Source organism: Diprion similis, chromosome 1 (genome assembly GCF_021155765.1).
Source record: "Diprion similis isolate iyDipSimi1 chromosome 1, iyDipSimi1.1, whole genome shotgun sequence".
Classification (NCBI taxonomy): domain Eukaryota; kingdom Metazoa; phylum Arthropoda; class Insecta; order Hymenoptera; family Diprionidae; genus Diprion; species Diprion similis.
This window is the reverse complement of record NC_060105.1, coordinates 6,535,539-6,558,335: the sequence shown is the minus strand read 5'-3', so window position 1 is coordinate 6,558,335 and position 22,797 is coordinate 6,535,539. Positions and strand designations below refer to the sequence as shown.

The following is a 22,797-nucleotide window of genomic DNA, read 5'->3' as shown; positions in this document are numbered from 1 at the left end:
CACCACCATTAATATCCTAATGTTCCCTAATTTGAGTGTAGCCGTCTCATACTTTTCTTTCCACAGTGACACGTTAATTACACTCAACAGATAGCTGCACATATCGATTAAAATTTATATACGTTGTCCACATTTTTGTTCAGAATGAATCATCGAATCGGAAAATAATGTTTTCGCGACTACGGTCTACCGGAGGTATTTGATAAATGTCGTTTGATCACGAACTATGGCAAAGGTGCTGGAATGGTCAGCTCGGGTATTATAAATCTCATAATTAAGCAAAACAAACTGGGCGTTAAATATTTAAATTACTCTGGACAATGTGACTCTGGTACCGGTCGGTGAGGACCATTGCATCACTTGACCGATTCCAAACACTCTTGGATCAAACGCTCTAGGCTGAGCCTGGGTGAGTGGATTAGGGCACTCTTTTCACTCATCATACTTTTTCTTCACTTCATCCTCGCACCGCGTACTCACTTCTTCTGGTAATAAGAACTTTGTCAGCTTGATGTATGAGCCGGGTTTGTATTCTTCCGCCTGGGTAATTTTGTGGAAAAAATTGAATACTAGGAACATAGAGTATAGGTATAAGAGCAGTGGTGAAACACGAAGCAATTTATGAACTGTTTAATTAGATCGCAAGAAAAAACGACATTACAGGCATTCCATTCAAGGTGAGTACTACTTGAAACACAACACTTGACACTTGGGCTGATTCTTGACTAAAACTTGATTGCATTCGAGGTAGACGTGTGGTTGGATTGCATAAGCCATAACGCATAACCCAGGCGCCAAGTCTGATCTCCTCTGGATGCCTAACGGGCATGCGGTTGATCAAAACAATTTTTTGTTGCTCGTGCGGTTCACTCTTCTTATTCTAAAACACTTGTTTCGTCTGGACCCGTTGTATCTTTATTTATAATCTGATGGCGCTGCCGTCTCGCTGCTGTTAATTCAAACCAGCTATGCATGTTACAATATTCTTCTGTGCAGTTATTATATATACGATGCATAAATCCAGGACGGCCGAGACTGTAAGCTTTGATTGTATCTATGCGGACATATCGCGGTAAAGAGCCTTACATTCAAGTTTCAAGGTCTTGACATTAAGACAACTAAATTTCGACACTGTGTAAATTATAATGAGAGTTAATATCAACCAGATTTAAATGATAAATCTTGTCGGTACTCGTAGTGGATTCCGTACAATGCGCCTTGCGTATAGGCAACCTTACGTACATGATTGGCTGCAAAGTAAAGTTGTTCAGGCGTAAAAGTTCCGTCATGTGTAAATTCTTCGCAGTTGGTAGAAGATTATCAGGTACTTAATGAGGTTCGAGAAAACCTGTAAAAATATTGGCGCACGTAGTTCTTGTTTCTGGGAAGTTGGAAAAGTGAAGATTGAACCATACTCACTGATATTGACAATTTTCGATCCACGGTAAAAACCCCACCCGCAGTGAATACTAGCTTCTGTTTCATAATGCGTATTGAGTGTTCTCTCAGCTACCAAATACACAATATCATTAAATTGAGGACTGGCAACACAGTTAATCAACTAGTTTATTTTCTATACCTGATTGTGTGCAGCAGAATCCTGAATCGGCACTCGGTACAATGAGATGCCAAATTCATTGGCCTGTAATCACATAAATCATCGTAATAAAATGACCTAAGGTATACCAAAAGCAACACATCTAGCAATTAATACCAATGTCTGATACGCACTTCGTCGCTGGTCTTCGAACAGGTAATAACAACGAGCAGGAATTTCCCACCGAGAAAGAGAATCACTACAGCGCATTCGCAAGCCTGCCAAACTTCTTTTTCCGTGTCATAAGTAAGTGAGACTAGGGAAAAGGTCACGACTATGATAGCAAAACTTAATAGTGGAAAGTCTATACACAGCTGTAGAGAAAACGCATCTCTGACTTCTTTGACAGCTTTTAGTAAACGTCGATGTATTCTTGAAGCTCGGTCAACCCTTTCCATCATAAGATACGACGACGGCAGATGCTGGAAAAAAATCAGATGACGCAGTTAGGCTTTCATGATGCCAACGAAAAACGTGATCATTGAATACTTACACCTTCGACGGGTATTTTTTGGAAAATTCCAGCCGCAGCATTTAGTCTACGAGGGTGCTGCGATGAGTAGGGAAGTACAGCAACTCTCGTGATTCCTTTCGATTGCGCGATCTCTGTGAAAATCTGATTAACAAGTTTGAATCTGATTTGGAATGCGTCTAACATAACGACGAATAAGAGGTCAAGCATTAGTGCGAAAAGATATGGTATGTAGAAAGCTAGGACGATCGCTAGGGATTTCCAATAACTGTTTTCCAGGATGTTAGTATCGTCCCTCTTGCGAAGCGAGTATTGCTGTAGGATTACACCAAAAATGAAGAAAGCCAAAAATCCACAAATCGTAAACAATTGTTTCCACAGAAATGTTTTGTAGTTAACTTGAAGATTAAAGTTTGCCAGCTCCTCGTCTAATTTGGTCAATTCTTCTATCGATTTCTCTACCGCTCGAGCTCCTTTCAAGTCCCACAACCATATTGACACGAGAATCATGAGAACCTTGTTCCACTCTGTGAATTGGATGAGATAACCGAGTATTTTCGTCATTTGACTCTGTGGTAAGTTCTTGTTCGCCAGTCCAGAGACGCAAACGAATATGGCGATCACAGTGATTGTTGTCGAATATAAAACCCTGCATACTCGACCAACTCTGATACTTGTCCCGCCGAATATCCAGGCGATTCCGAAGAACGGCCATAAGGAGCTTTTAGTCGTTCGAGGCTGGAATATACTCATCGTTAGACCACTTTACGTCTCCACTGGTATCAACCCAATAGAACTCCAATCGTCAGCCGTAATATTCAGAGGTAAGCATTTCAACTCCGATCAATCTATTGCCCTAATGTGTTTTGCTAATGTCCTCGTTGCCTTGTGTAAATATAATTTGTTTCCACGTTTGTCCGAATACATTTATAATACAGAATCACTAAAGTCACAATTATATTAAATGGAAGTTTTTTCAGTAGGAACCTTGTGTTATATATAACTATGTACCTATATATATGTACCTATATCTATATCATTTTTGGTTAATCATGCACCTCTTAATTGGCAGAAAATCTTGTGTAAGCTGCTCAGCTTTTTACCTTGGCAAGAATAACTGATTAGCTAAGGCTATACTGCAGTGATTTTGAAAACCTTTTGACTAAGCTAAACTACAATTTTTTTTTACAAGGTTCAATCAGTGTACTTATGTGTAAATGATTGCTGCACGCTTGCAATTAGGTAATTTTCAATTAATTTTATATACATTATGAATGTATGTAAATTGAATTACTTTTTATCTACACGTAGGCATTGTGTTTTGTCTCTTGTAACATACTTGTACAAAATTTATCTATCTTGGGACTATAGGTAAGTGGTGGGTATATAAGAAATGATAAGTGTAATTTCAATTCAACTTATTTATTACAACATCTAGCTGTGTTTAATTGCGAAGTTTCAAAAATTTATACACAGTATACATGTAATTGTCTAACTTGCGTGACATCTCATGGCGCCGAAATTTAGGCAACCCAGCATACAGTACGGTTCTCGTATTGATAGTATAAAGGCGAGATTCCTTTTTAAGTTAAAAATTTATAAGTATAGTTGGATGTTTAATTTACTAATCTACTGAACTGTTAATGGAATAACTGACGACATATAGTATTATGTATATAATATTACTCAATTTTACATGTATTTTATGTTAATTGTTTAATTGGTAGACAAACACTGTGTACGCCATTACCGGGCAGAATATCTGTAAGAAAAAGTTACGGTATTACACACCTTTGATCTGATCACTTAAGAACAATTTTTACTTACATATGTTATGAACGAAATATTGATAGGAAATAATCCGCCCGCTGACATTGTGAATTTATTTTGGGACTGCTTGACTGAAAGTTCTCGCAACTGAAAATATGCAACGAATTAATACACGTACTTATAGACTGAAAACTAGAATCATTCTGCTTGCATTCAACAAGACAATCAGCCATACTGACCTGTCGATTGAAACCTGCGTCAGAAATATCGATCTGATGCAGCATAATTCCAAACTTGTTAGCCTGCAGTAAGTACAGTAATAATAAAACATGTCTATATCGTTAGTCGGTAATCTTGTGTGTGTGTGTGTGTGTGTGTGCGTGTGTACGTGTAACAACTTCTTAGGGCGACCGGTTTCATACCTCAGCTGCAAGATCGTCACAGCTTAACACGAGCATCCAAGACTTGACGATAATTTGAACGAGCGCTGAGAAGTGGAAGGCGATAATTATGTAGCGGTTCATAGAATTTTCGTATTGTGTAAATTTTGTCACAGCTAGAACAAACGCATGTTGCATGCACAACGGCAACGTGACTAAAAGCGTACAGACCAAGTAAGGCCAAAACGCGCAGTTAAGTTCAGTCGCAATATCGCAAGAAGATTTGTGCATTTGCCACAAGATATTTACATCCCCCAAAATTTTCTCCACTTGTGATTTCTGTAATTCACGATATGATCACATTTCATTAGGTAAGACTACTTGAGATAATCGGACGAACAATGAATAGCGCACCATTAGTCGTAGTCGATTCATAATTCCAATAATTTCACGACCTCTTCCTCTTGTAAGAGGAACTCGAGAAGGTATCAGCACACTCGGATCAAAGATATTGCCCATTTGGTACAACGCAGTATTGATTCTCTGGAATCTAATTCGAATCTGGCGAATAATACATGACAGAATTATGTCAGCGATCACAAGCTGGATCCGCGACACGATGATTTTCATCGCATAGACAATCCAAGCCGTCAGCACACCTGGCGGAGTAGTTTGCCGAGTTGAGAAAGTGAGAATAATGGTAAAAATAATCATTGTCGTGGAGACGAAAACTTGCAGTCCCAATAGCCAAGGCTGTTGTCCACCAAGGCATTCGCTTTTTCGGGAAAATTTAAAACTTTTCATGTCCTCGTCGACCGCAACGAGGCTTACCACCGTTTCATGTACAGTACGCGCTCCTCGCGTGACCCAAACGACCATCAACGTGACGTTGGAAATCAACAGAGCAATATCGGCTATGAAGAAACATCCACCGTCATTTGACCCTAGACGAGACAAACGAATGTATTCGGTTGCGATGGTGTAACAATTCAAACCAAAAAAGAACAGGACGAATATCACGGGGTGAGCAATCCGCCAACCCTGCCAAACTCGGGTTTCCGGTACTCCGATGAACCACACGAACCAAAAAGACGGTCCCAAGAAATCTTTTACTTCAGGTATGTTCAGGGTTTCTATCGATAACTTCATACTGAATGGTCCCTGAATTCCAAATATCCCGCGAATTATCGCCGTTCGCCTACTTCCGATACGTTGTGAGTATCTTACACTATTTCTCGTATAAAGTGAAACATAGCAACCGAATAAAGTGGTCAGCAACTCACCGTGGAGTTGTACAATTTGCTTGTCGTCAACAAACAACTTGCTAAATAATTATTAGACCACCTGGGTGAAAATGTACGGGTATTTACCACGAGCTTGTGTGTCTCTCTTTTCCGCGAGTACTTACTCCGTTCAGGCGTGAAACGGCGTCACTCTTTTGAACACAATTGCTCTTTGCTTTGCTCCGTATAAACAGAATTCGCTTGAGGTCACGTCACTTATGAATGGGTATTATAATACGCACAAGAAATATTTTCGAGGTATAACGCATTCTTCGAAACCAGAAAGTCGAGCGGTTTCAATTTGGGAAACTAACTGACATGCAATCGAACGACTTTTGCATGTACAAACTATGCATACCTTATATAATCTGTAGTAAAGGTGCATGCGGTCTGATCACACTGTACCTCGACCTGCTTTACAAACCCAAAACCCTGATGCGTGTATTTATACCGGTGAAAAATGTCCAGGCAATATGGATGGGACGAGAATAAAGGCGTTCAATAAGGGAGCAGACGAAGGCCGTTTCTGCGACTAACGCAGGTGGGTAAAAGCTATACCCATATCATAAAACGAATAAAATTATAATTCTCTCGGTGATTTCATGTTGAATTCTATTATTGGCGTATACCCGTTGTCACAGTTAGTCTACAGTATCCGAAATCCATCCTCTAGTTTCACTACTCTAGCTAACATCGTGGACTATTCTTTAGCTACGAAAAATATATGGATCACGATAGGAAAGGCGAAAAAATGGGAGGAGACCAATGTCGTGACGATGGCAGTGACCGAATCGGGAGCGATTTCGCTTTCGATGGACAAACTCCAAGGCCGTTTGGTAGTGTGTACAATCTCTGTCGAATCCGTCGATCAAACTGTGGCATTTTCTACCAAAGCAACGTGCAATTCGGTAATTGTTGGTCACTTTGCTAGAGCGTTAAACTCAGGGACTGACAAATTTTTCTCTGACGGAAATTTTCGATCGTCTACATTGAAAGTGTAAAAAAAATTCGTGGATCGGAAGTAAAATGTAGTGGAACTATTTATAGCTACCCTTTTCATGGAACAGGTTTTTCCCTGATCATATCGTCACTCATTGAATACCACAGCCTTGCCGAAAATTCGATTGCGTTTTAATAAGCAATGGAAGCCTTTTCGTCACGATATTACACGTGCCGGAGAAATTCGGTGGAATTCAGTGTTACGTAAACGGCTGCAGGTATTATATGAGAAACGCGTTTTAAACGAAATCAGATCGGATCACGTAACGATAATTATCTCCACATCGCGCAGAGGAAAGGAGGGCGGTAGAGTTTCGGCCAGGAATCTTGCGCGTTTCGAACGAGAAAATATGAAAGTGTTGGATCATGATCTACATATGCAGACACGGCGCAAAACGCAGAGTGCGCAGTTCTTAAAACGACTAGATCGGAATTCCAGAATCCTTTCACGACGTTCAAGGTCAGGGTCGCCGTAATACCTGCTTCACATTTCAAATTTGAAAAAAGAAACTTGTATCCTTTTTACGCAAGGATCGACTTCCACAGTATAATCGAATCAGGCTTGGCGAATCACGAAGACCGTGAGGAAGTGATTCACTGGTATTTTCAAAGAAGGTGCGCATAGGTATATGGCTGGCGAAGACGAGGTGAAGAGGTGGGCTCGCGACGATGGGTGTGACCTAATGGTAGCAAGGAGTATATAAGCCGAGCGACTCGACGCGCACCGCGAACAACCGACTTGAAGTGAACCAGAACGGCAGACACCATGGGTCGCCTCATTATAGTGAGTAGAAAAACGGCGAGAAGAGTGCCATGGTTGAGAAACGAGGGGGCAAAAACCAGGGGCCATCCGCGTCCGGGAGTTTGTGCTTTTCATCGATTTGCTAGTTTCGATTTTTTGAACCTTGAGCATAGACGAGATATTGAATCGAACGGTCACCTGTTCTGCGAATGAAACGAACCGATCATGTGTCGATGAAAGTGAACCTTTGTGAACGTGCTGATCGAAGGCTGTGGTCCACGCTTAACGCCCACTCCACTGATCTCCACGGCATTTGCCTTCCCCATTGACTGTATTCCTTTGTTACAGGTATCGTTTGTGCTCTGCGCTCTGAGCTCAACCAGGCTGATACACGCGCAGTACCAGCAGCCTTACCAAACCACGACTCCCGTACCCATACTCAAGCAGATTGACAGGTAATCGACATAATGGCTCCCACGTCTTATTGTATAGCGTATCAATATTATATATATCTAATATTATCGGTGCTGAAAACGATTGCGACACTGTATCGCTGATCTGCGAAAATTTTCATGCAGAAACATGGGTTTTTTTCCTCAGGCACAACGAGGACGGCAGCTACAGCTACGGATACGAAGCGGCCGATGGTTCATTTAAAATAGAATCGAAGTACCCCACAGGCGAAGTGTACGGGAAATACGGGTTCGTCGACGACACCGGAAAGGTTCGCGAGGTCGAATACGGCGCCTCTAGACGCGGTTTTGAGCCCGCTGGAACCGACATCAACGTTCCGCCCTCCACCTTCCAGGGTAACACCGTTAGCGGTCCCAACGACCCCGAGGACGACGGACAATATAGAGAGGATCCATCCGTATATTATACCGACCCCAAGTACACCAACGGCGAATACTACAGGCCGATAGAAAAGAGGAGGAACTACGCGAAACAGCCGAGTTACCAAGCTTCAGAGGTCTACAATCCAGCCCCACAAAGGTATGATGAAAACGATTGAATGAGATCAGAATTTGGAATTGAAATTGGTCGACAACGAGCCAGGTCTGATATAAGAGTGATTTTGTTTTTCCTGCCGTAGATACGATACACAGTCGAGGAATCAGCCCGCTGACCAGCAGCAATTCCAGACTCAGTATCAGCAACAGGATCAGTCACCGGACTATCGGTACCAGGAACAAGGATCATTTCAGTACCTAAGTGATCGATTCTACAATCAAAAACGTCGCAATCGACAGAATATCGGTGCTAATGATAATTATTCAAATGACTATGTACAAATGAAATAAACGATAAGGTATTTTGTGAAACAATGTGGAGGCATCATTCTGAATAGGTCAGCCTCGTGCGTAAATCAACTGTTGATAGAGAAAATAAATTCTGGAAACACGGCGATGTTGTTTTGACAAATTACAAAAAAGTTCTGTTAGCACCTTTACGTCATGATTCGCCGAAAAAAATTAGGGGTTAATTCTTGACCCTGTGAACAACGGATCAAAACTGATGGCCGGAATACATTGAACTTGCGACGGGTTCTGGAACAGGTAGAAAAGGAAGATAACAGATTAATGACCCAAAGTTTCAGTTTATTCAAAATGCGTAAATGAAAGGACGAGTTTTCAAGTATCATAGTGTAGTATTTAAAGGAACTAACTAATAGAATTGAAGTAGGTTCTGTGAAGTTTTGATTCAGCATTACTTAAGGAATCAGATTAACGTACGTAGCAATTCGTGTGCAGTATATGTGGACAAAAGTTGAATCCGGAGAACGATAGATCAAATAGTTATGTTTGTCATGAATGTTGTTTCAAATAATAAATTGTAATCCGGCCTTAGCGTGTCGGCACGCTACACGCCTCTGCAAAAGACGATATACGGTACATAATATGTTGTTGGCTGTATTTTGGGTGACCTCTATGACAATAAATGACAAATTACAGTACCTTGTTTTTTACTTCTTCGACTTCGATTGTTCAATAGTCTGGATCTAATTTTCGGAATCCAAAACATCAAATATTCACTATAAGGTCATGAACATCTAATCTGAGTCAGGAAACTTTTACTTCGTAAAGAAAGTTGTGCGGAACAGTTTGTATTTGAAGTCAATTTTTCTGCTGCTGGTCTTTGCGTCGTAATTTCTCTGCTGTTGGCCCTACGCTTTTTTTCTTGTGTTTTCTGAGTTCCTGGGTGTCCGATTATTCTAATGAGGGTCATGAAAATCAAATCCAAGACAAGAAATTTTCGGCTCCGAAAATGACCAAGAAAGTAAGGCTTACCCCTTTGGATTTTTGCCGAAAATTTCGACGACTTTGAAAAGTGCTGCAATTAATTATTCAGGGCACTATTCCGACGTAATTTTGCGAGAGAAATCGATTAAGCGCAGTCCCAATAGGCTGCGACCAACGTATCAAAAGTTACAGCCAAAAAACTGACGATTTCCATCGCCATTTCTCTGCTGTTGTTCCTACGCTCTGTTTAATGGGTTTTCTGAGTTCCCGGGGGTCCACTTAGTCTAGTAAAGGTCAAACAAATCGATTCCTAGACGAAAAAATTTTCGACCAAAATAAAAGTAAGGCTAACCCCTTTGTATTTTTTGCGAAAATTTCGACGACTCTGAAAAGTGCTGCAATTGATTTCCTAGGGCACTATTCCGACGTAGTTTTGCGAGAGAAATCGATTAAGCGCAGTCCCAATAGGCTGCGACCAACGGATCAGTAGTTACAGCCAAAAAACTGACGATTGTCATCGCCATTTCTCTGCTGTTGTTCCTACGCTCTTTTTGATGGGTTTTCTGAGTTCCGGGGGGTCCATTCAGTCAAGAAAAGGTCAAACAAATCGATTCCTAGACGAAAATTTTTCGACCAAAAAATAAGTAAGGCTAACCCCTTTGTATTTTTTGCGAAAATTTCGACGACTTTGAAAAGTGCTGCAATTGATTTCCTAGGGCACTATTCCGACGTAACTTTGCGAGAGAAATCGATTAGGCTCAGTCCCAAGAGGCTGCGACCAACGGATCAAAAGTTACAGCCAAAAAACTGACGATTTCCATCGCCATTTCTCTGCTGTAGTTCCTACGCTCTTTTTGATGGGTTTTCTGAGTTCCTGGGGGTCCATTTAGTCTAGAAACGGTCAAACAAATCGATTCCTAGACGAAAAATTTTTCGACCAAAAAAAAAGGAAGGCTAACCCCTTTGTATTTTTTGCGAAAATTTCAACGACTTTGAAAATTGCTGCAATTAATTTCCTAGGGCACTATTCTGACGTAATTTTGCGAGAGAAATCGATCAAGCGCAGTCCCAATAGGCTGCTACCGACGGATCAAAAGTTACAGCCAAAAAACTGACGATTGTCATCGTCATTTTTCTGCTGTTGTTCCTACGCTCTTTTTGATGGGTTTTCTGAGTTCCTGGGGGTCCATTTAGTCTAGAAACGGTCAAACAAATCGATTCCTAGACGAAAAATTTTCCGACCAAAAAAAAAGTAGGGCTAACCCCTTTGTATTTGTTGAGAAAATTTCGACGACTCTGAAAAGTGCTGCAATTGATCTTCTAGGGCACTATTCCGACGTAATTTCGCGAGAGAAATCGATTAGGCGCAGTCCCAATAGGCTGCGACCAACGGATCAAAAGTTACAGCCAAAAAACTGACGATTGTCATCGCGATTTCTCTGCTGTTGTTCCTACGCTCTTTTTGACGGCTTTTCTGAGTTTCCGGGGGTCCATTTAGTCTGGAAAAGGTCAAACAAATCGATTCCTGGACGAAAAATTTGTCGACCAAAAAAAAAGGAAGGCTAACCCCTTTGTATTTTTTGCGAAAATTTCGACGACTTTGAAAAGTGCTGCAATTAATTTCCTAGGACACTATTCCGACGTAATTTTGCGAAAGAAATCGATTGAGCGCAGTCCCAATAGGCTGCGACCAACGGATCAAAAGTTACAGCCAAAAAACTGACGATTTTCATCGCCATTTCTCTGCTGTTGTTCCGACGCTCTTTTTAATGGGTTTTCTGAGTTCCTGGGGGTCCATTTAGTCTAGAGAAGGTCAAACAAATCGATTCCCGGACGAAAAATTTTTCGACCAAAAAAAAAGTAAGGCTAACCCCTTTGTATTTTTTGCGAAAATTTCGACGACTTTGAAAAGTGCTGCAATTAATTTCCTAGGACACTATTCCGACGTAATTTTGCGAGAGAAATCGATTGAGCGCAGTCCCAATAGGCTGCGACCAACAGATCAAAAGTTACAGCCAAAAAACTGACGATTTTCATCGCCATTTCTCTGCTGTTGTTCCGACGCTCTTTTTGATGGGTTTTCTAAGTTCCTGGGGGTCCATTTAGTCTAGAAAAGGTCAAACAAATCGATTCCCAGACGAAAAATTTTTCGACCAAAAAAAAAGTAAGGCTAACCCCTTTGTATTTTTTGCGAAAATTTCGACGACTTTGAAAAGTGCTGCAATTAATTTCCTAGGACACTATTCCGACGTAATTTTGCGAGAGAAATCGATTGAGCGCAGTCCCAATAGGCTGCGACCAACGGATCAAAAGTTACAGCCAAAAAACTGACGATTTTCATCGCCATTTCTCTGCTGTTGTTCCGACGCTCTTTTTGATGGGTTTTCTAAGTTCCTGGGGGTCCATTTAGTCTAGAAAAGGTCAAACGAATCGATTCCTAGACGAAAAATTTTTCGACCAAAAAAAAAGTAAGGCTAACCCCTCTGTATTTTTTGCGAAAATTTCGACGACTTGGAAAAGTGCTGCAATTAATTTCCTAGGACACTATTCCGACGTAATTTTGCGAGAGAAATTGATTGAGCGCAGTCCCAATAGGCTGCGACCAACGGATCAAAAGTTACAGCCAAAAAACTGACGATTTTCATCGCCATTTCTCTGCTGTTGTTCCGACGCTCTTTTTGATGGGTTTTCTAAGTTCCTGGGGGTCCATTTAGTCTAGAAAAGGTCAACCAAATCGATTCCCAGACGAAAATTTTTTCGACCAAAAAAAAAGTAAGGCTAACCCCTTTGTATTTTTTGCGAAAATTTCGACGACTTTGAAAAGTGCTGCAATTAATTTCCTAGGACACTATTCCGACGTAATTTTGCGAAAGAAATCGATTGAGCGCAGTCCCAATAGGCTGCGACCAACGGATCAAAAGTTACAGCCAAAAAACTGACGATTTTCATCGCCATTTCTCTGCTGTTGTTCCGACGCTCTTTTTAATGGGTTTTCTGAGTTCCTGGGGGTCCATTTAGTCTAGAAAAGGTCAAACAAATCGATTCCCAGACGAAAAATTTTTCGACCAAAAAAAAAGTAAGGCTAACCCCTTTGTATTTTTTGCGAAAATTTCGACGACTTTGAAAAGTGCTGCAATTAATTTCCTAGGGCACTATTCCGACGTAATTTTGCGAGAGAAATCGATTAGGCGCAGTCTCAATAGGCTGCGACCAACGGATCAAAAGTTACAGCCAAAAAACTGACGATTTTCATCGCCATTTCTCTGCTGTTGTTCCGACGCTCTTTTTGATGGGTTTTCTAAGTTCCTGGGGGTCCATTTAGTCTAGAAAAGGTCAAACAAATCGATTCCCAGACGAAAAATTTTTCTACCAAAAAAAAAGTAAGGCTAACCCCTTTGTATTTTTTGCGAAAATTTCGACGACTTTGAAAAGTGCTGCAATTAATTTCCTAGGACACTATTCCGACGTAATTTTGCGAGAGAAATCGATTGAGCGCAGTCCCAATAGGCTGCGACCAACGGATCAAAAGTTACAGCCAAAAAACTGACGATTTTCATCGCCATTTCTCTGCTGTTGTTCCGACGCTCTTTTTGATGGGTTTTCTAAGTTCCTGGGGGTCCATTTAGTCTGGAAAAGGTCAAACAAATCGATTCCCAGACGAAAAATTTTTCGACCAAAAAAAAAGTAAGGCTAACCCCTCTGTATTTTTTGCGAAAATTTCGACGACTTTAAAAAGTGCTGCAATTAATTTCCTAGGACACTATTCCGACGTAATTTTGCGAAAGAAATCGATTGAGCGCAGTCCCAATAGGCTGCGACCAACGGATCAAAAGTTACAGCCAAAAAACTGACGATTTTCATCGCCATTTCTCTGCTGTTGTTCCGACGCTCTTTTTAATGGGTTTTCTGAGTTCCTGGGGGTCCATTTAGTCTAGGAAAGGTCAAACAAATCGATTCCCAGACGAAAAATTTTTCGACCAAAAAAAAAGTAAGGCTAACCCCTTTGTATTTTTTGCGAAAATTTCGACGACTTTGAAAAGTGCTGCAATTAATTTCCTAGGGCACTATTCCGACGTAATTTTGCGAGAGAAATCGATTAGGCGCAGTCTCAATAGGCTGCGACCAACGGATCAAAAGTTACAGCCAAAAAACTGACGATTGTCATCGCCAATTCTCTGCTGTTGTTCCTACGCTCTTTTTGATGGGTTTTCTGAGTTCCTGGGGGGTCATTTAGTCTAGGAGAGGGCAAACAAATCGATTCCTAGACGAAAAATTTTTCGACCAAAAAAAAAGGAAGGCTAACCCCTTTGTATTTTTTGCGAAAATTTCGACGACTTTGAAAAGTGCTGCAATTAATTTCCTAGGACACTATTCCGACGTAATTTTGCGAGAGAAATCGATTGAGCGCAGTCCCAATAGGCTGCGACCAACGGATCAAAAGTTACAGCCAAAAAACTGACGATTTTCATCGCCATTTCTCTGCTGTTGTTCCGACGCTCTTTTGATTGGGTTTTCTGAGTTCCTGGGGGTCCATTTAGTCTAGAAAAGGTCAAACAAATCGATTCCCAGACGAAAAATTTTTCGACCAAAAAAAAAGTAAGGCTAACCCCTTTGTATTTTTCGCGAAAATTTCGACGACTTTGAAAAGTGCTGCAATTAATTTCCTAGGACACTATTCCGACGTAATTTTGCGAGAGAAATCGATTGAGCGCAGTCCCAATAGGCTGCGACCAACGGATCAAAAGTTACAGCCAAAAAACTGACGATTTTCATCGCCATTTCTCTGCTGTTGTTCCGACGCTCTTTTTGATGGGTTTTCTAAGTTCCTGGGGGTCCATTTAGTCTAGAAAAGGTCAAACGAATCGATTCCTAGACGAAAAATTTTTCGACCAAAAAAAAAGTAAGGCTAACCCCTCTGTATTTTTTGCGAAAATTTCGACGACTTGGAAAAGTGCTGCAATTAATTTCCTAGGACACTATTCCGACGTAATTTTGCGAGAGAAATTGATTGAGCGCAGTCCCAATAGGCTGCGACCAACGGATCAAAAGTTACAGCCAAAAAACTGACGATTTTCATCGCCATTTCTCTGCTGTTGTTCCGACGCTCTTTTTGATGGGTTTTCTAAGTTCCTGGGGGTCCATTTAGTCTAGAAAAGGTCAACCAAATCGATTCCCAGACGAAAATTTTTTCGACCAAAAAAAAAGTAAGGCTAACCCCTTTGTATTTTTTGCGAAAATTTCGACGACTTTGAAAAGTGCTGCAATTAATTTCCTAGGACACTATTCCGACGTAATTTTGCGAAAGAAATCGATTGAGCGCAGTCCCAATAGGCTGCGACCAACGGATCAAAAGTTACAGCCAAAAAACTGACGATTTTCATCGCCATTTCTCTGCTGTTGTTCCGACGCTCTTTTTAATGGGTTTTCTGAGTTCCTGGGGGTCCATTTAGTCTAGAAAAGGTCAAACAAATCGATTCCCAGACGAAAAATTTTTCGACCAAAAAAAAAGTAAGGCTAACCCCTTTGTATTTTTTGCGAAAATTTCGACGACTTTGAAAAGTGCTGCAATTAATTTCCTAGGGCACTATTCCGACGTAATTTTGCGAGAGAAATCGATTAGGCGCAGTCTCAATAGGCTGCGACCAACGGATCAAAAGTTACAGCCAAAAAACTGACGATTTTCATCGCCATTTCTCTGCTGTTGTTCCGACGCTCTTTTTGATGGGTTTTCTAAGTTCCCGGGGGTCCATTTAGTCTAGAAAAGGTCAAACAAATCGATTCCCAGACGAAAAATTTTTCTACCAAAAAAAAAGTAAGGCTAACCCCTTTGTATTTTTTGCGAAAATTTCGACGACTTTGAAAAGTGCTGCAATTAATTTCCTAGGACACTATTCCGACGTAATTTTGCGAGAGAAATCGATTGAGCGCAGTCCCAATAGGCTGCGACCAACGGATCAAAAGTTACAGCCAAAAAACTGACGATTTTCATCGCCATTTCTCTGCTGTTGTTCCGACGCTCTTTTTGATGGGTTTTCTAAGTTCCTGGGGGTCCATTTAGTCTGGAAAAGGTCAAACAAATCGATTCCCAGACGAAAAATTTTTCGACCAAAAAAAAAGTAAGGCTAACCCCTCTGTATTTTTTGCGAAAATTTCGACGACTTTAAAAAGTGCTGCAATTAATTTCCTAGGACACTATTCCGACGTAATTTTGCGAAAGAAATCGATTGAGCGCAGTCCCAATAGGCTGCGACCAACGGATCAAAAGTTACAGCCAAAAAACTGACGATTTTCATCGCCATTTCTCTGCTGTTGTTCCGACGCTCTTTTTAATGGGTTTTCTGAGTTCCTGGGGGTCCATTTAGTCTAGGAAAGGTCAAACAAATCGATTCCCAGACGAAAAATTTTTCGACCAAAAAAAAAGTAAGGCTAACCCCTTTGTATTTTTTGCGAAAATTTCGACGACTTTGAAAAGTGCTGCAATTAATTTCCTAGGGCACTATTCCGACGTAATTTTGCGAGAGAAATCGATTAGGCGCAGTCTCAATAGGCTGCGACCAACGGATCAAAAGTTACAGCCAAAAAACTGACGATTGTCATCGCCAATTCTCTGCTGTTGTTCCTACGCTCTTTTTGATGGGTTTTCTGAGTTCCTGGGGGGTCATTTAGTCTAGGAGAGGGCAAACAAATCGATTCCTAGACGAAAAATTTTTCGACCAAAAAAAAAGGAAGGCTAACCCCTTTGTATTTTTTGCGAAAATTTCGACGACTTTGAAAAGTGCTGCAATTAATTTCCTAGGACACTATTCCGACGTAATTTTGCGAGAGAAATCGATTGAGCGCAGTCCCAATAGGCTGCGACCAACGGATCAAAAGTTACAGCCAAAAAACTGACGATTTTCATCGCCATTTCTCTGCTGTTGTTCCGACGCTCTTTTGATTGGGTTTTCTGAGTTCCTGGGGGTCCATTTAGTCTAGAAAAGGTCAAACAAATCGATTCCCAGACGAAAAATTTTTCGACCAAAAAAAAAGTAAGGCTAACCCCTTTGTATTTTTCGCGAAAATTTCGACGACTTTGAAAAGTGCTGCAATTAATTTCCTAGGGCACTATTCCGACGTAATTTTGCGAGAGAAATCGATTAGGCGCAGTCTCAATAGGCTGCGACCAACGGATCAAAAGTTACAGCCAAAAAACTGACGATTGTCATCGCCAATTCTCTGCTGTTGTTCCTACGCTCTTTTTGATGGGTTTTCTGAGTTCCTGGGGGGTCATTTAGTCTAGGAGAGGGCAAACAAATCGATTCCTAGACGAAAAATTTTTCGACCAAAAAAAAAGTAAGGCTAACCCCTTTGTATTTTTTGCGAAAATTTCGACGACTTTGAAAAGTGCTGCAATTGATTTCCTAGGGCACTATTTCGACGTAATTTTGCGAGAGAAATTGATTGAGCGCAGTCCCAATAGGCTGCGACCAACGGATCAAAAGTTACAGCCAAAAAACTGACGATTTTCATCGCCATTTCTCTGCTGTTGTTCCGACGCTCTTTCTGATGGGTTTTCCAAGTTCCTGGGGGTCCATTCAGTCTAGAAAAGGTCAACCAAATCGATTCCCAGACGAAAATTTTTTCGACCAAAAAAAAAGTAAGGCTAACCCCTTTGTATTTTTTGCGGAAATTTCGACGACTTTGAAAAGTGCTGCAATTAATTTCCTAGGACACTATTCCGACGTAATTTTGCGAGAGAAATTGATTGAGCGCAGTCCCAATAGGCTGCGACCAACGGATCAAAAGTTACAGCCAAAAAACTGACGATTTTCATCGCCATTTCTCTGCTGTTGTTCCGACGCTCTTTTTGATGGGTTTTCTAAGTTCCTGGGGGTCCATTTAGTCTAGAAAAGGTCAAACAAATCGATTCCCAGACGAAAAATTTTTCGACCAAAAAAAAAGTAAGGCTAACCCCTTTGTATTTTTTGCGAAAATTTCGACGACTTTGAAAAGTGCTGCAATTAATTTCCTAGGACACTATTCCGACGTAATTTTGCGAGAGAAATCGATTGAGCGCAGTCCCAATAGGCTGCGACCAACGGATCAAAAGTTACAGCCAAAAAACTGACGATTTTCATCGCCATTTCTCTGCTGTTGTTCCGACGCTCTTTTTAATGGGTTTTCTGAAATCCTGGGGGTCCATTTAGTCTCGAAAAGGTCAAACAAATCGATTCCCAGACGAAAAATTTTTCGACCAAAAAAAAGTAAGGCTAACCCCTTTGTATTTTTTGCGAAAATTTCGACGACTTTGAAAAGTGCTGCAATTAATTTCCTAGGACACTATTCCGACGTAATTTTGCGAGAGAAATCGATTGAGCGCAGTCCCAATAGGCTGCGACCAACGGATCAAAAGTTACAGCCAAAAAACTGACGATTTTCATCGCCATTTCTCTGCTGTTGTTCCGACGCTCTTTTTGATGGGTTTTCTAAGTTCCTGGGGGTCCATTTAGTCTAGAAAAGGTCAACCAAATCGATTCCCAGACGAAAATTATTTCGACCAAAAAAAAAGTAAGGCTAACCCCTTTGTATTTTTTGCGAAAATTTCGACGACTTTGAAAAGTGCTGCAATTAATTTCCTAGGACACTATTCCGACGTAATTTTGCGAAAGAAATCGATTGAGCGCAGTCCCAATAGGCTGCGACCAACGGATCAAAAGTTACAGCCAAAAAACTGACGATTTTCATCGCCATTTCTCTGCTGTTGTTCCGACGCTCATTTTAATGGGTTTTCTGAGTTCCTGGGGGTCCATTTAGTCTAGAAAAGGTCAAACAAATCGATTCCCAGACGAAAAATTTTTCGACCAAAAAAAAAGTAAGGCTAACCCCTTTGTATTTTTTGCGAAAATTTCGACGACTTTGAAAAGTGCGGCAATTAATTTCCTAGGACACTATTCCGACGTAATTTTGCGAGAGAAATCGATTGAGCGCAGTCCCAATAGGCTGCGACCAACGGATCAAAAGTTACAGCCAAAAAACTGACGATTTTCATCGCCATTTCTCTGCTGTTGTTCCGACGCTCTTTTTGATGGGTTTTCTAAGTTCCTGGGGGTCCATTTAGTCTAGAAAAGGTCAAACAAATCGATTCCCAGACGAAAAATTTTTCGACCAAAAAAAAAGTAAGGCTAACCCCTCTGTATTTTTTGCGAAAATTTCGACGACTTTGAAAAGTGCTGCAATTAATTTCCTAGGACACTATTCCGACGTAATTTTGCGAGAGAAATTGATTGAGCGCAGTCCCAATAGGCTGCGACCAACGGATCAAAAGTTACAGCCAAAAAACTGACGATTTTCATCGCCATTTCTCTGCTGTTGTTCCGACGCTCTTTTTGATGGGTTTTCTAAGTTCCTGGGGGTCCATTCAGTCTAGAAAAGGTCAACCAAATCGATTCCCAGACGAAAATTTTTTCGACCAAAAAAAAAGTAAGGCTAACCCCTTTGTATTTTTTGCGAAAATTTCGAAGACTTTGAAAAGTGCTGCAATTAATTTCCTAGGACACTATTCCGACGTCATTTTGCGAAAGAAATCGATTGAGCGCAGTCCCAATAGGCTGCGACCTACGGATCAGAAGTTACAGCCAAAAAACTGACGATTTTCATCGCCATTTCTCTGCTGTTGTTCCGACGCTCTTTTTAATGGGTTTTCTGAGTTCCTGGGGGTCCATTTAGTCTGGAAAAGGTCAAACAAATCGATTCCAAGACGAAAAATTTTTCGACCAAAAAAAAAGTAAGGCTAACCCCTTTGTATTTTTTGCGAAAATTTCGACGACTTTGAAAAGTGCTGCAATTAATTTCCTAGGGCACTATTCCGACGTAATTTTGCGAGAGAAATCGATTAGGCGCAGTCTCAATAGGCTGCGACCAACGGATCAAAAGTTACAGCCAAAAAACTGACGATTGTCATCGCCAATTCTCTGCTGTTGTTCCTACGCTCTTTTTGATGGGTTTTCCGAGTTCCTGGGGGGTCATTTAGTCTAGGAAAGGGCAAACAAATCGATTCCTAGACGAAAAATTTTTCGACCAAAAAAAAAGTAAGGCTAACCCCTTTGTATTTTTTGCGAAAATTTTGACGACTTTGAAAAGTGCTGCAATTAATTTCCTGGGGCACTATTTCGACGTAATTTTGCGAGAGAAATCGATTAGGCGCAGTCTCAATAGGCTGCGACCAACGGATCAAAAGTTACAGCCAAAAAACTGACGATTTTCATCGCCATTTCTCTGCTGTTGTTCCGACGCTCTTTTTGATGGGTTTTCTAAGTTCCTGGGGGTCCATTTAGTCTAGAAAAGGTCAAACAAATCGATTCCCAAACGAAAAATTTTTCGACCAAAAAAAAAGTAAGGCTAACCCCTTTGTATTTTTTGCGAAAATTTCGACGACTTTGAAAAGTGCTGCAATTAATTTCCTAGGACACTATTCCGACGTAATTTTGCGAGAGAAATCGATTGAGCGCAGTCCCAATAGGCTGCGACCAACGGATCAAAAGTTACAGCCAAAAAACTGACGATTTTCATCGCCATTTCTCTGCTGTTGTTCCGACGCTCTTTTCAATGGGTTTTCTGAGTTCCTGGGGGTCCATTTAGTCTCGTAAAGGTCAAACAAATCGATTCCCAGACGAAAAATTTTCCGACCAAAAAAAAAGTAAGGCTAACCCCTTTGTATCTTTTGCGAAAATTTCGACGACTTTGAAAAGTGCTGCAATTAATTTCCTAGGACACTATTCCGACGTAATTTTGCGAGAGAAATCGATTGAGCGCAGTCCCAATAGGCTGCGACCAACGGATCAAAAGTTACAGCCAAAAAACTGACGATTTTCATCGCCATTTCTCTGCTGTTGTTCCGACGCTCTTTTTGATGGGTTTTCTAAGTTCCTGGGGGTCCATTTAGTCTAGAAACGGTCAAACAAATCGATTCCCAGACGAAAAATTTTTCGACCAAAAAAAAAGTAAGGCTAACCCCTTTGTATTTTTTGCGAAAATTTCGACGACTTCGAAAAGTGCTGCAATTAATTTCCTAGGACACTATTCCGACGTAATTTTGCGAGAGAAATTGATTGAGCGTAGTCCCAATAGGCTGCGACCAACGGATCAAAAGTTACAGCCAAAAAACTGACGATTTTCATCGCCATTTCTCTGCTGTTGTTCCGACGCTCTTTTTGATGGGTTTTCTAAGTTCCTGGGGGTCCATTTAGTCTAGAAAAGGTCAACCAAATCGATTCCCAGACGAAAATTTTTTCGACCAAAAAAAAAGTAAGGCTAACCCCTTTGTATTTTTTGCGAAAATTTCGACGACTTTGAAAAGTGCTGCAATTAATTTCCTAGGGCACTATTTCGACGTAATTTTGCGAGAGAAATCGATTAGGCGCAGTCTCAATAGGCTGCGACCAACGGATCAAAAGTTACAGCCAAAAAACTGACGATTGTCATCGCCAATTCTCTGCTGTTGTTCCTACGCTCTTTTTGATGGGTTTTCTGAGTTCCTGGGGGGCCATTTAGTCTAGGAGAGGGCAAACAAATCGATTCCTAGACGAAAAATTTTTCGACCAAAAAAAAAGTAAGGCTAACCCCTTTGTATTTTTTGCGAAAATTTCGACGACTTTAAAAAGTGCTGCAATTAATTTTCTAGGGCACTATTTCGACGTAATTTTGCGAGAGAAATCGATGAGGCGCAGTCTCAATAGGCTGCGACCAACGGATCAAAAGTTACAGCCAAAAAACTGACGATTGTCATCGCCAATTCTCTGCTGTTGTTCCTACGCTCTTTTTGATGGGTTTTCTGAGTTTCTGGGGGGCCATTTAGTCTAGGAGAGGGCAAACAAATCGATTCCTAGACGAAAAATTTTTCGACCAAAAAAAAAGTAAGGCTAACCCCTTTGTATTTTTTGCGAAAATTTCGACGACTTTGAAAAGTGCTGCAATTAATTTCCTAGGGCACTATTTCGACGTAATTTTGCGGGAGAAATTGATTGAGCGCAGTCCCAATAGGCTGCGACCAACGGATCAAAAGTTACAGCCAAAAAACTGACGATTTCCATCGCCATTTCTCTGCTGTTGTTCCGACGCTCTTTTTGATGGGTTTTCTAAGTTCCTGGGGGTCCATTTAGTCTAGGAAAGGTCAACCAAATCGATTCCCAGACGAAAACTTTTTTGACCAAAAAAAAAGTAAGGCTAACCCCTTTGTATTTTTTGCGAAAATTTCGACGACTTTGAAAAGTGCTGCAATTAATTTCCTAGGACACTATTCCGACGTAATTTTGCGAGAGAAATTGATTAAGCGCAGTCCCAATAGGCTGCGACCAACGGATCAAAAGTGACAGCCAAAAAACTGACGATTTTCATCGCCATTTCTCTGCTGTTGTTCCGACGCTCTTTTTGATGGGTTTTCTAAGTTCCTGGGGGTCCATTTAGTCTAGAAAAGGTCAAACAAATCGATTCCCAAACGAAAAATTTTTCGACCAAAAAAAAAGTAAGGCTAACCCCTTTGTATTTTTTGCGAAAATTTCGACGACTTTGAAAAGTGCTGCAATTAATTTCCTAGGACACTATTCCGACGTAATTTTGCGAGAGAAATCGATTGAGCGCAGTCCCAATAGGCTGCGACCAACGGATCAAAAGTTACAGCCAAAAAACTGACGATTTTCATCGCCATTTCTCTGCTGTTGTTCCGACGCTCTTTTTAATGGGTTTTCTGAGTTCCTGGGAGTCCATTTAGTCTCGAAAAGGTCAAACAAATCGATTCCCAGACGAAAAATTTTCCGACCAAAAAAAAAGTAATGCTAACCCCTTTGTATTTTTTGCGAAAATTTCGACGACTTTGAAAAGTGCTGCAATTAATTTCCTAGGACACTATTCCGACGTAATTTTGCGAGAGAAATCGATTGAGCGCAGTCCCAATAGGCTGCGACCAACGGATCAAAAGTTACAGCCAAAAAACTGACGATTGTCATCGCCAATTCTCTGCTGTTGTTCCTACGCTCTTTTTGATGGGTTTTCTGAGTTCCTGGGGGTCCATTTAGTCTAGAAAAGGTCAAACAAATCGATTCCCAGACGAAAAATTTTTCGACCAAAAAAAAAGTAAGGCTAACCCCTCTGTATTTTTTGCGAAAATTTCGACGACTTTGAAAAGTGCTGCAATTAATTTCCTAGGACACTATTCCGACGTAATTTTGCGAGAGGAATAGATTGAGCGCAGTCCCAATAGGCTGCGACCAACGGATCAAAAGTTACAGCCAAAAAACTGATGATTTTCATCGCCATTTCTCTGCTGTTGTTCCGACGCTC

The 22,797-nt window shown here is 41.0% G+C and overlaps 2 protein-coding genes across 2 annotated transcripts; one reads left to right on the top strand and one right to left on the bottom strand.

The window, feature by feature from the left end:
* Positions 1 to 3,530: 3,530 nt before the first annotated feature.
* On the bottom strand, positions 3,531 to 5,208 carry LOC124406805. The gene is made up of 5 exons (XM_046882416.1): positions 4,634 to 5,208; positions 4,262 to 4,558; positions 4,079 to 4,141; positions 3,897 to 3,986; positions 3,531 to 3,831 (listed from the first exon to the last, which is right to left on the bottom strand). The coding sequence occupies exons 1-5, from the start codon at positions 5,096 to 5,098 to the stop codon at positions 3,778 to 3,780; spliced, it is 969 nt and encodes a 322-aa protein (XP_046738372.1). The 5' UTR covers positions 5,099 to 5,208; the 3' UTR covers positions 3,531 to 3,777.
* A 1,928-nt stretch (positions 5,209 to 7,136) lies between these two features.
* Positions 7,137 to 8,545, top strand: LOC124406813. Its single transcript, XM_046882428.1, has 4 exons — positions 7,137 to 7,285; positions 7,592 to 7,698; positions 7,844 to 8,236; positions 8,337 to 8,545. Exons 1-4 carry the CDS (start codon positions 7,268 to 7,270, stop codon positions 8,542 to 8,544), a joined length of 726 nt encoding a protein of 241 aa, XP_046738384.1. The 5' UTR covers positions 7,137 to 7,267; the 3' UTR covers position 8,545.
* Positions 8,546 to 22,797: the final 14,252 nt, after the last annotated feature.

Bases quoted from the DNA above. Each gene is read 5' to 3' on its own strand.
- LOC124406813 (XM_046882428.1), top strand. The intron at 7,699-7,843 runs GTAATCGACATA...TTTTTTCCTCAG, and splicing joins ATACTCAAGCAGATTGACAG to GCACAACGAGGACGGCAGCT. The intron at 8,237-8,336 runs GTATGATGAAAA...TTCCTGCCGTAG, and splicing joins TACAATCCAGCCCCACAAAG to ATACGATACACAGTCGAGGA.
- LOC124406805 (XM_046882416.1), bottom strand. From the start codon at position 5,098: ATGGTCGTTTGGGTCACGCGAGGAGCGCGTACTGTACATGAAACGGTG. The intron at 4,142-4,261 runs GTATGAAACCGG...TACTTACTGCAG, and splicing joins GTGACGATCTTGCAGCTGAG to GCTAACAAGTTTGGAATTAT. The intron at 3,987-4,078 runs GTCAGTATGGCT...GCATATTTTCAG, and splicing joins ACGCAGGTTTCAATCGACAG to TTGCGAGAACTTTCAGTCAA.